The 12,032-nt window shown below is 41.5% G+C and overlaps 1 protein-coding gene and 1 pseudogene across 1 annotated transcript; one reads left to right on the top strand and one right to left on the bottom strand.

The window, feature by feature from the left end:
• Window positions 1–12,032, top strand: part of LOC133055091 (galectin-10-like) — an 86,043-nt pseudogene that overhangs the window by 62,886 nt on the left and 11,125 nt on the right.
• On the bottom strand, window positions 3,041–5,016 carry LOC133051129 (galectin-16-like). Its single transcript, XM_061135555.1, has 4 exons — window positions 4,892–5,016; window positions 4,439–4,518; window positions 3,849–4,059; window positions 3,041–3,287 (listed from the first exon to the last, which is right to left on the bottom strand). The coding sequence occupies exons 1-4, from the start codon at window positions 4,901–4,903 to the stop codon at window positions 3,174–3,176; spliced, it is 417 nt and encodes a 138-aa protein (XP_060991538.1). The 5' UTR covers window positions 4,904–5,016; the 3' UTR covers window positions 3,041–3,173.

Genomic DNA, 12,032 nt, shown 5'->3' with positions numbered 1-12,032 from the left:
ACATGCAGGGGGAAAATTGTCAGAAAGGGGAGGACCCTTTCTGAAATACCATTCTTGTATTATTTTCTAATATCTTAAACTCTAAAAACAAGACCTGAAGATGTAAAAGTATAAAAATGAAAAAAAAAAAAAAAAAACTCACTCCAGGGCTTCCCTGGTAAAGAATCTGCCTGCCAATGCAGGGGACACAGGTTTGAACCCTGGTCTGGGAAGATCCCACATGCCACAGGGCAGCTAAGCCTGTGCCCCACATCTATTGAGCCTGTGCCCCAGGGCTCGGAAGCCTCAACAAGAGAAACCACTGCAATGAGAAGCTCTCGCACCAGAACTAGAGAGCAGCCCTGCTCCCCGCAATGGGAAAAAGCCCGCACGCAGCAGCAAAGACACAGTGCAGCTATTTATAAATAAATAAATAAATCTTGGGGAAAAAAAAGTTATTGATTAAAAAAAATTTACTTTAGTGAAAAACATTTATTTAAAGAGAGAAAGAAATAATGGGAAAGGGAAGCCCTATGTGTGGGATGCACATGCATCGAAATTACCAAGGGGAATGCATGTCATTTCAAGAACGTGTACAGCACTGTTGAGAGCCCAGTCAGTGCTTGCCCAAAGGGTGAAGGACAGGGAAGTAATTGGGAGAATCTACAAGTTATTGACTGATATCTACTGTAAACTCTGGACTGAGGGGGAATTTATTCCTTCCAGCTTCAGGTGACTTGATTCTCTGCAACCAAGTCCCCCAGTGGCTTTCCCTTGCTCAAGGGTTAACTATATACACATATGTAGGATTTGGTTCTATCCAGGGTTTCAGGCATCCACTGTGGGCTTGGAACGTAACCCCTGTTTCTAAGGGGCCACTACTGTATATCTTTTTGAGTTGGGGGTCTTCATTTCCTTTGAGGAGTATCCAGAAGTGCAACTGCTAGATCATATGACAATTACATTTTCAATTTTTAGAGAAATCGCCATACTGTTTCCCATGATGGTTGCACCAAATTTCTCCCAACTTTCACTCCACTCTCCTCTTGTTTGTGTGGTTTCTAAGGAGACGTTCGACATAATTCTTATCTTTGCTCCTATGTGGGCAGGTGCTGTTTCCCTCTGGCTTCTTTTTATCTGTGGTTTTGGTGTTTGGTGTAAATTTGGGAAATTCTCAGACAATAGTATTTCTTCTGTTCCTTTCTCTTTTCTGCGTCTAGTTCTCCCATTAAGCACATGCTACACTTTCTGTACCTGTCTCAGAAGTTTTTTGATATTCTATATTTTTCCAGTCTTTTTTCTTTTTTTCAGTTTTGGAAGTTTCTATTGACATATCCTCAACCTCTGAGATTCTTTCCTAGCTATAGCTAATCTAGATAATGGGCTCATCAAATACACTCTTCACCTATGTAAATATTTTAATCCGTAGAGGTTCTTTTTGACTCTCTTAGAATTTCTATCACTCTGCTTCTATTATCCATCTGTTCTTGTAGGCTGTACTTTCTTCCTTAGAGCTCTTAGCATAACTTTGTATTCAGTTTTGAAACCGAGATGTGGGAATCCTCCAAACTTGTTCCTTGCCCAGACTATCTTGGCTGTTTGGTGTCCCTTTCAGTGCCATACGAATTTTAGGACCTGTTTTCCATTCTGCACACAGAGGCCACTGGCATTCTGACGGGGGTTGCACTGAATCTCTCAAACCGCACTGGATAACAGTATTTAGAATCATTAACAGTATTAACAATATTGTCTTCCAACCCACAAACATGGAACGTCTTTTCATTTATTGAGGTTCCTCGTCTGTAATTTCTATCAATGGTGTTTTGTCATTTTCCATGTAGAAGTCTTGCACCTCCCTGGTTAGATTTCATCTTAAGCATTGTATTCTTTTTTACACTACTCTAAAACAATTGGTTTCTTACTTTCCTTTACAGGTTGTTCAATGTCAAGGTATAGAAATAGGGAAGAAAGCTCAGAGGGCCCAAAGATGACAAAAGCAAGCAGCCTTCCTTTATATATGGAGTGTCTGGGAAACTCTAGGCACTCAGGAACTTAGGAATTCATTAGGTCCTATGTCTTTAGAAGACCCCCAGACTGGAGGGGTCTGGAAGGATCTGGGTGCAGCCTCCTATGTCACACTTCATAACCCCTGCAAGCTGCCAGGTGTTCCTAAGCGAGGGGAGACAGAAACCAGGAAAGCCATGCACCATGGTTTATGCTGTATCTGCCCGAACATTTGACATTCAGCTCCTGAGTTCCAAACGCCCCACCGGGCTGACTTTATCCTTGACTTCTCAGTATCAAGTTCCTTGTGCCAACAACCCCATTCTCTAGTCCTCTCAGCATCACGTAGGGTTCATACGGAATGTCTGGCACGTATACAGGTATGTTACAGAAACGGGCTGTAACGGTTAATCTTCTGTGTCATCCTGACGCGCTGCTGGGTGGTCAGGTCTTGGGTTACACATTATTTTCAGTGTGTCTGTGACTGTTCCTGGAGGAGATTAACAGCTGAATCCAGACTGAGTAAAGCAGACTGCCCTCTCTCGTGTGGATGGGCTTCCTCCCATCATTGGAAGACCTAAACAGAACAAAAAAGCTCACCAGCCTAGAGAAGGGAGGATTTTTCCTGCCTTCTCAATGGAACTGAAACACTGGCTCTTCCTGGGTCTCAGGCATCCAGACTCATACTAGAACTACATAGAACTACTAGAACACACACACACACACACACACACACACACACACCAGTTTCTCTGGAGAATCCTGACAAATACAGGGACCAATAAATATTTGAGGAATGAAAAAACAAGTCAAAAGAGGCTCACATATAAAGTCACATCCCTTCCTTAAACAGTCCCAAACCTGACCATCTTCTTCATGACATCCTGAGACACTCTCACCCTGTCTCTATTTCAGGGATAGCCCTTGACATTTTGGCCAATTGGGCCCTTCCCAAACCACACTCCCCATTCCACACCTGGGACGACTTTCTCTTTGTGCCAAATCTGCCCTTGATGTTTTCCCTACAAGCAACAGCCAAGTCCTAGTTCACATCAGAAATATTTTATTATCACTGGCGTTAAGTGTGAGGGCAGGGGGACATCCTGGCATCCTCTGGGAGTGGCCATGATCCTGCACATTATAGAAGAGTGTAGTGGGGTGGATATCTTCACTGGAAGATCTTCTGCCCCTTACAACGTCTCCACTGAAGTCAGCACAATATCTCCCCTCACCTCCAGCATTTTCACAGACTGTAGGGGCAGGCGGTGGGCAAAGAGGTAGGTGGACTTGTTATCCACAAACACCTAAGGAAGGCAATATATTTCTTGTGAGCTGAGAACAATTAGGCCTCCTCATTCCCTTTCCTCTTTTCATTGCCTGCTGTAAAAACTCTTTACTCTGTGAAAGTAAAGCAGAAATTCTCCTCCAGGACATCCTGCCAGGACACTGCTGTAGGAGTCATATGCTCCACGTCCACTTCCTCGCCTCCAGAGCCGACGTCCCTGCTTCACCCTGAGGGCAGGGGGCCTGCACGTCTCCCTCCACACTGCTGCCTGTCCGATACAGCAGGAGCGGTGTGGAGTCCACTCAGAAGCTCGCCTGTACAGCACACACGCTGCTCGAGATACTGAGTGCAGATGCCCGTGCTCTACAGGGACATGGTGCTCAGCCACTCTGTCGTACGCCTGAAACTGACTTGAAAGGAAAATCAACGATACTTCAGTTTTAAAAAGCACATGTGTTAAAAATACAAAACAAAACAAAATTGGTCTGTTGCGATCACATCAGAGTTGGACTCTCCGCATGTTTCTCCACAGTAGGCCCAATACAGCCACGGCGCGCCACACCCTGGAGGGCCCACACACCTGGTATCCATTCTCCAGCACCAAGAATCGCAGCTCAAATGGCTGGCCTGGCGTGAAAAGGTCAGAAAACACTCTCTTTTCCTCTTGCCATTCCCCTTCCTGGAAACTGTTCATCACCACCGTACTGTTGGTGTAGACTCGGAAATGGAATGCAATGCTGTTGCCTTCCCCAATACCCGTGCAGAAATCCACCACAAACTCTGGGTTATCCCTGCGAAGACAAGAGGATAGCTCCTGCAGGCAGGCATTTACTGCAGAAAACAACTACCTCAGGAACAACCACAGTCCTTTTCTCTCTCTCTCTCTCCCTCCCTCCTTCCCCGTCCCCCTGCCCTCTTTCTCAAAATATTTACACCTTTCTCACTTTGCCATCTCTCTCTCCTTTTCCTCCCCTGCCTCCCCCACCCTACCCCCCACAGAGAGGAGGGAAATCCCACCTGTAGTGTAATCTCACACTTTCGCATGAGACACCTCAGCTTATTCTGATGATTAAGGAAGATCAAGCTGTTTCCAATGAGTGTCCCCAAGACATGCTAACACTCTCCCCCTGTGCTTCACCCTCCATCAGACATAAACTGGCCTCTACTCACCCAGAAGTACACTGAACATTTGCCTTGATCTTCACCATGTAACCCACAGTCAGGGAAACAGACTGGTGGTAGGGGATTGGCTATGGAAGAGACGGACGCATCAGTGAATGAAGAGCCAATGTTCTCTCTCCCACATCACTGCCCAAGCAGAGTCAGGACACAAAACACGATCCCCTCCCGCAGCTAAGAGACGTTAGTATACCTCCAACAAGGAGACATTAATTCATGTCCAGACATGCACTCAGAGGCACAGATACATATACTATATACAAACACTTCCAAACCCAGAGAAACAACATGCAAAAGGACATACAATAACGCAAGCCCAGTGATTCCCACTCACACACACACACTCTTTCCCATTCTCTACCAGGATTCATGCAATGATTTGTGTCAAGGTGACCTGGCACAAGCAGCAGAAGTAATCAGATTCCTTCCTCCCATCCTTCATACCAAGGAGTCCATAATCTCCAGCTGGGCCTTTCTTCCCTGTTGAAACTGTGTGTCCGAGTCTGTCTGAAGAAGGTGCCCTATGTATGCAGTTAGGAGGTGAGTCACCCCTGAACCTGTGACTCAGGCTATAGAGCCCTGCCCTCTATTCTTCTGAAATTCATGACATCAAAAGTGTGTTCAGTCCACACTATCCAAAGTCCGCTGTGATAAGAAGTGGATTCTAACTGTACTAGAGATGCTGATAAGCTTAGTCTAAGTGCAATTCCTTGTGTCTACTGATAAGCAACAATGATACAACTGTAACAGAGAGCTCCCTGGCGACCCTTCCTCATAAAAGCGGTGCCCATCCCATGCCGTATGCAACTGACTTTTTCTCTGACATCGACTCTACTCCAGAATCTTTGCTGGCAATTTCCCTATTCACTCTAGACTTGGAGAGACACACCACCTGGATGAGAGCGCCAGCTCTGCCACTGTGAGGCCTTATTAAAACTGTAACCTCTGCTAGACCCGGTCTTCCTACACACAGAATACCTGATGATGACCACAATCCCAAATCAGAGGGTTGTTAGTAAAGCAATCAGAGGGATCTAACCATCTATCCGTTCATTTGATGACTGCTTATTGAGTGATGAATCGGCAACAGGCTTTATACTATCTGCATAAATGGAAAAAAACAGATAAAAATCTTGCTCCATGGAGCTTATACTTCAGTTGGAAAATATATGCAGTGATTTTAAAATTATAATACACAAGTAAAATATATAATGTGGTAGAAGGGAATAAGTGTCTTGAAAAAGATGCTGGTAATAGAACAGAGCAGTCCACAGAGGGCTTAATCTCAAATAGGCTGGTTAAGGTGGCCCTTGTTGAGAAGACATCTGAGCAAAGGCTTAGAGGTCAAGAAAAGAGCCATGCGTATTTTGGGGAAGAACTTCTAGTTAGAGAGATCAGCCACCAATATGGACCACGATGTGAAAGGACAACATGAAGCTTCGAGGAACAAAAGGGTGACTCTGTGACTGGAGTAAAGGGGCAGAGAAGGAGGGCTGAGCTCAGGAGATGGAAAAGTAGATCACAGGCCTTTGCAGGACTCTTGCTTTAAGTGAGATGGGAGCCTGAGGCAGAGGAGGGGTCTGTTCTCATTTGTGTTTTGAAAGGATCTCCTTTGCTGCTGTGTGGAAAATAGACTGTACATGGACCTGGACAAAATAAGAAAGACCATTTGCAAGGCCATTACAGTCATCCTGGAGAGCAGTGACAGGGACTTGGATGAGGCTTGTGGAAGGGGAGTTGGTAGAACTGTGTTCAGTAAAGAGGTCCCCACCCACAGCAGTGAAGCCTGCAAGGCTTAGTTACAGCCCTGGACGTGGCAGAGACCCATGCAACCAGGCTTCCCATTCACCCTCCCCATCCCCCACAGTGGTAAAGGCTGTGACTCAGGCAATCTCAGAAAAGGAGCTCACCATCCCAGTGTCCCAGGCAGTGAAACCAATGAAACTGGCATCTGCAAGGCACCAAGGACCCTGGAGGCACAAGCAGTGATAGTCAGGGCTTGGAACCTTGCTCCTGACACAGACAGTGGAAGGTGGAAAGTGCTAACCAAAGGCAAGGATGGTTCAACATCCAGATAGCAAGAAATGTGATACACCACATCAAAGAAAAATAAAACGATAAAAGCTATGTGATTATCTCAACAGACACATAAAAGCGTTTGTTAATATTCAACATCCATTAACAATAAAAAAAATAAATTGGATATAGAAGAAATGCATTTCAAAATAGTAAAGGTGACATATGACAAACTCCTAGCAAACATCATACATTCAAGAGTGAAAAGCTGAAAGCTATCCCCTTAAATCAAGAACAAGACAAAGATGTCCACTCTGTCACTCCTATTCAACATATTGGAAGTCCCAGTGAGAGCAATTAGACAAGAAAAAGAAAAAAAGATGTCCAAATTGGAAAGGAAAAAAGAAAACTGATGCTATTTTTGGATGTCATGATTTTATATACAGAAAACCCAAATAACTCCGCCAGAAATTATTTTAAAATATAAATGAATATAAGGCTTCCCTGGTGGCTCAGAGAGTAAAGAATCCACCTGCAATGCAAGAGACCTGAGTTCAATCCCCGAGTTGGAATGATCCCCTGGAGGAGGGCATAGCAACCCACTCCAATATTCTTGCCTGGAGAATCTCCATAGACAGAGAAGCCTGGCAGCCTACAGTCCATGGGGTCACAAAGAGCCGGACATGACTGAGTGACTAAGCACATAAATGAATACAGTAAATTTGCAGGGTACAAAATCAATAGAGAAAAATATGTTGCATTTCTACATGCTAAAAATGAGCTAGCAGAAAGAGAAATTAAGAAAGCAATTGCATTTATAATCACAACAAAAAGAAGAAAATACACAGGGATAAATTTAACCAAGGAGGTAAAAGACCCGTACACTGAAACCTATACAATGTTGAAAGAAATTGAAGACTCAAATGGAAAGACAGTCCATGTTCATGAATTGAAAGAAATAAAATTGTTAAAATGTCCATATTACCTATACAACTTACATATTCCATGCAATCCCTATTAAAATCTCAAAAACATTTTTCACAAATAGAAAATGCTAAAATTTATATGGAACCACAAAAGACCCCAATAGCCAAAGAAATCCTGGAAAAAAGAAACAAAGCTGAAAGTCATACTCTTGTGGTCTCAAACTATATTAAAAAGCCATGGTAACTGGCAGAAAAAAACATGATAATCAAGACTGCACAGTACTGGCAAAAACAAAAAAAAAGAGAGATACATAACCAATGGAACAGAATTGAGACCCCAGAAAAAAATCCAGACATAAATGGATAATTGATTTATAACAAAGGAATAAAGAACAAACCGTGGAGAAAGGACAGTCTCTTCAATAAGTGCTATGAAAGTTGGGCATACAAAAAAAGAAACTATTATCTCACATCATAAACAAAAATCAACTCAAAATTGATTAAAAGCTTGAATCTAAGACCTGAAACCATAAAACTCCAAGGAGAAAACATAGGCAGTATGTTCATTGACATCAGTCTTAGCAGTATCTTTCTAGATATGTCACCTGATCGGAAGGAAACAAAAGCAAAAATAAACATCAAACTAAAAATCTCCTTCATGGTAAACAAAACCATCAAGGAAATGAAAAATTACCTACCAAACAGGGGAAGATATTTGCAAATGATATATTTGATAAAGGTTAATATCCAAAGTATATAAAGAACTCATACAAGTCAACAACAAGAAAACAAACAACCTGATTAAAAAGTGGACAGAAGCTGAATAGACAGTTTTTCATTGTCTGGAAGAAGACATTAGATGGCCAATGGGCACATGAAAAGATTGTTTAACACCACAAATTATTAGCAAAATGCAAATCAAAACCACAATTAGATATCAACTCATGCTTGTCAGAATGGCTATTAACAAAAAGGTAAAAAATGACAAGTGTTGGCAAGGATGTATAGAAAAGGGAACCCTCATACACTGTTGCTGGGAATGTAAATTGGTATAGTCACTATGGAAAAAATTGAGGACAGAACTAACATATGATCCAGCTATCCCACTTTAGGGTATGTATCCAAAGAAGACAAAAACACTAACTCATAAAGATAAATGCACCCCTATGTTTATCAAAGCATTATGGACAACAGCAAGATATGGAAACAAAAAGTGCCATCACTGGATGACTGATATACACACACACACACACGAAACACTACTCAGCTATAAAAAAGATGAAATCCTGCCAATTGCAACAACATGGACAGGCCTTGAGGGCATCATACTAAGTGAAACGAGTCAGATTGAGAAAGACAAATAGCATATAACTTCACTCATATGTGGAATATAAAAAGCAAACAATATCAACAAAATAAACAAACCTAATGAAAATAAATGCATAGAAAACAGAATAGTAGTTATGGGGGGGTGGGGGCAAAATGGGTAAAGCAAATCAACTGTACGATGACGGACAAAAACACAATTTTTGGTGATGCAGAGTATACAGATGCAGAAATATAATGCTGCTCACATGAAACTTTTATATGTTATAAACCAGTGTTACTTCAATAAAAAACTACAAATGAGAATCAAGAATGACTAGTAGGACTGTGGTCTTATTACTGAACTACTGAAGTCATACACTGAGGTCAGCAAACTGTGGTTGCAACCACTGGGGAGGAAAAAGATAAGGAATCCAGCTTTGGGCACTCAGAGGTTGAGATGCCTATTGTAGAGGGTTTAATGTATGAATTTGGAAGAGAGGTCTGGCCAGAGATATAAAATTTGAAATTCTAAAATGTAGATAGCAATTAAAACTGTGAAAGGTTTAGATCACTAAGGGAGTGAGTGCAGTTTACAACGGGAATGAATCGGCACTGAGTTGTTCAGATTAAGGACCCAAAAGAAAAAGAGGGAGAGCTGAAGGACAGTGATGTTAAGAAGAAATCAAGAGATTACATGAACACTGTCCTGAGTGGAAAAAACAACCTTAAAAGGTCACATAATGTAAAAGTGCATTTGTTAACAGCCTCAAAATTTTAAAGTTGGAGACAGAAAGTAGATGGGTGGTGGTCATGGCTTATAGATGGCGGTCAGGGAGAAGTGTTAGATGCTGCTACAAAGGAATAACATGCGGTCTATCTTGATGTCAGAATAATTTTTTATCTTGATTGTGGTTCTGGTTACATAGACCTACATTTCTCATAAAATGACACAGAACTATATGCATACATTGTACCAATGTATAATCCCTGGTTTTGACATTGGACTATAATTATGTAAGATGTATCCAATTGGGAAAAACTAGGCAATGGGTGGCACTAGCAGTAAAGAACTTGCCTGCCAATGCAGGAGACAAAAAAAGTCATCAGTTCGATCCCTGGGTCAGGAAGATCTCCAGGAGGAAGGCATGGCAATCCACTCCAGTATTCTTGCTTGGAGAATTCCATGGACAGAGGAACCTGGGGGCTACAGTCCATAGGATCTCAAAGAATTAGACTTGACTGAAGTGACTTAGCATAGCACAGGCAATGGGTACATGGTTACCTCACTCTTGAACATTTGCAGCTTCTTGAGAATTTATAATTCTTTCCAGTAAAAGTTTTTCTTTTAAAAAATCTTTTCCTTTTTTATTTTAATTTTTAAAATTTATTTATTTTAGTTGGAGGCTAATTACGTTATAATATTGTAGTGGTTTTGCCATACATTGACATGAATCAGCCATGGGTGTACATGTGTTCCCCATCCTGAGCCCCTCTTCCACCTCCCTCCCCATCCCATCCCTCAGGGTCATCCCAGTAAACCAGCCCTGAGCACCCTGTCTCATGCAACGAATCTGGACTGGCGGTCTGTTTCACATGATAATATACATGTTTCAATGCTATTCTCTCAAATCATCCCACCCTCACCTTCTCCCACAGAGTCCAAAAGACTGTTCTAGGCATCTGTGTCTCTTTTGCTGTCTCGCATATAGGGTTATTGTTACCATCTTTCTAAATTCCATATATATGCATTAGTATACTGTATATACTATTTTTCTTTCTGGTTTACTTCACTCTGTATAATAGGCTCCAGTTTCATCCACCTCATTAGAACTGATTCAAATGTATTCTTTTTAATGGCTGAGTAATATTCCATTGTGTATATGTACCACAGCTTTCTTATCCATTCATCTGCTGATGGACATTAGGTTGCTTCCGTGTCCTGGCTATTACAGTGCTGTAATGAACATTTGGGTACACGTGTCTCTTTCAATTCTGGTTTCCTTGGTGTGTATGCCCAGCAGTAGGATTGCTGAGTCATATGGCAGTTCAGTTCTATTTCCAGTTTTTTAAGGAATCTCCATACTATTCTCCATAGTGGCTGTACTAGTTTGCATTCCCACCAATAGTGTAAGAGGGTTCCCTTTTCTCCACACCCTCTCCAGCATTTATTGTTTGTAGACTTTTGGATAGCAGCCATTCTGACCGGCGTGAAATGGTACCTCACTGTGGTTTTGATTTGCATTTCTCTGATAATAAGTGATGTTGAGCATCTTTTCATGTGTTTGTTAGCCATCTCTTCTTTGGAGATGTCTTCTTTGGAGAAATCTCTGTTTTGTTCTTTGGCCCATTTTTTGATTGGGTCGTTTATTTTTCTGGAATTGAGCTACCAGAGTTGCTTGCATATTTTTGAGATTAATTCTTTGTCGGTTGCTTCATTTGCTATTATTTTCTCCCATTCTGAAGGCTCTTTTCACCTTGCTTATAGTTTCCTTCGTTGTGCAAAAGCTTTTAAGTTTAATTAGGTCCCATTTGTTTATTTTTGCTTTTATTTCCATTACTCTGGGAGGTGGGTTATAGAGGATCCTGCTGTGATTTATGTCAGAGAGTGTTTTGCCTATGTTTTCCTCTAGGAGTTTTATAGTTTCTGGTCTTACGTTTAGATCTTGCATCCATTTTGAGTTTATTTTTGTGTATGGTGTTAGAAAGCGTTCTAGTTTCATTCTTTTACAAGTGGTTGACCAGTTTTCCCAGCACCACTTGTTAAAGAGATCGTCTTTTCTCCATTGTATATTCTTGCCTCCTTTGTCAAAGATAAGGTGTCCACAGGTGCGTGGATTTATCTCTGGGCTTTCTATTTTGTTCCACTGATCTATGTTTCTGTCTTTGTGCCAGTACCATGATGTCTTGATGACTGTAGCTTTGTAGTAGAGCCTGAAGTCAGGCAGGCTGATTCCTCCAGTTCCATTCTTCTTTCTCAAGATTGCTTTGGCTATTCGAGGTTTTTTGTATTTCCATACAAATTGTTGTTAAACTTATTTTTTAATTGAAGGATAATTGCTTTATAGAATTGTGTTGGTTTCTGCCAAATATCATCAGCAAACTAGATACAGAAGGGAAATTTCTCAACCTGGTAGAAAGCTATAATAAATCTACAGTCAACATCACACTCAATAATGAAAAACTGAATGTTTTCAGTCTAAGGTCCAAAACGAGCCAAGACTCATTATTATCACTGCTACCTGACCTAGTACTGGAGGTTTTAGTCAGCAAAATAAGGCAAGAAAAGGAAATAAAATAAATAGAACAGAAAGTCTGACCCTGCCTAGAATTAAGGA

This window comes from Dama dama, chromosome 4 (assembly GCF_033118175.1).
Source record: "Dama dama isolate Ldn47 chromosome 4, ASM3311817v1, whole genome shotgun sequence".
In the NCBI taxonomy this organism is placed as follows: Eukaryota; Metazoa; Chordata; class Mammalia; order Artiodactyla; family Cervidae; genus Dama; species Dama dama.
This window is presented reverse-complemented; position numbering and strand designations above follow the sequence as displayed.

What these genes read in the sequence shown, in the direction of transcription:
- LOC133051129 (XM_061135555.1), bottom strand. An exon ending in AATGTTCAGTGTACTTCTGG is followed by an intron (nt 4,060 to 4,438) that starts GTGAGTAGAGGC and finishes TTGTCTTCGCAG; the next exon opens with GGATAACCCAGAGTTTGTGG. An exon ending in TGCTGGAGAATGGATACCAG is followed by an intron (nt 3,288 to 3,848) that starts GTGTGTGGGCCC and finishes TGCCTTCCTTAG; the next exon opens with GTGTTTGTGGATAACAAGTC.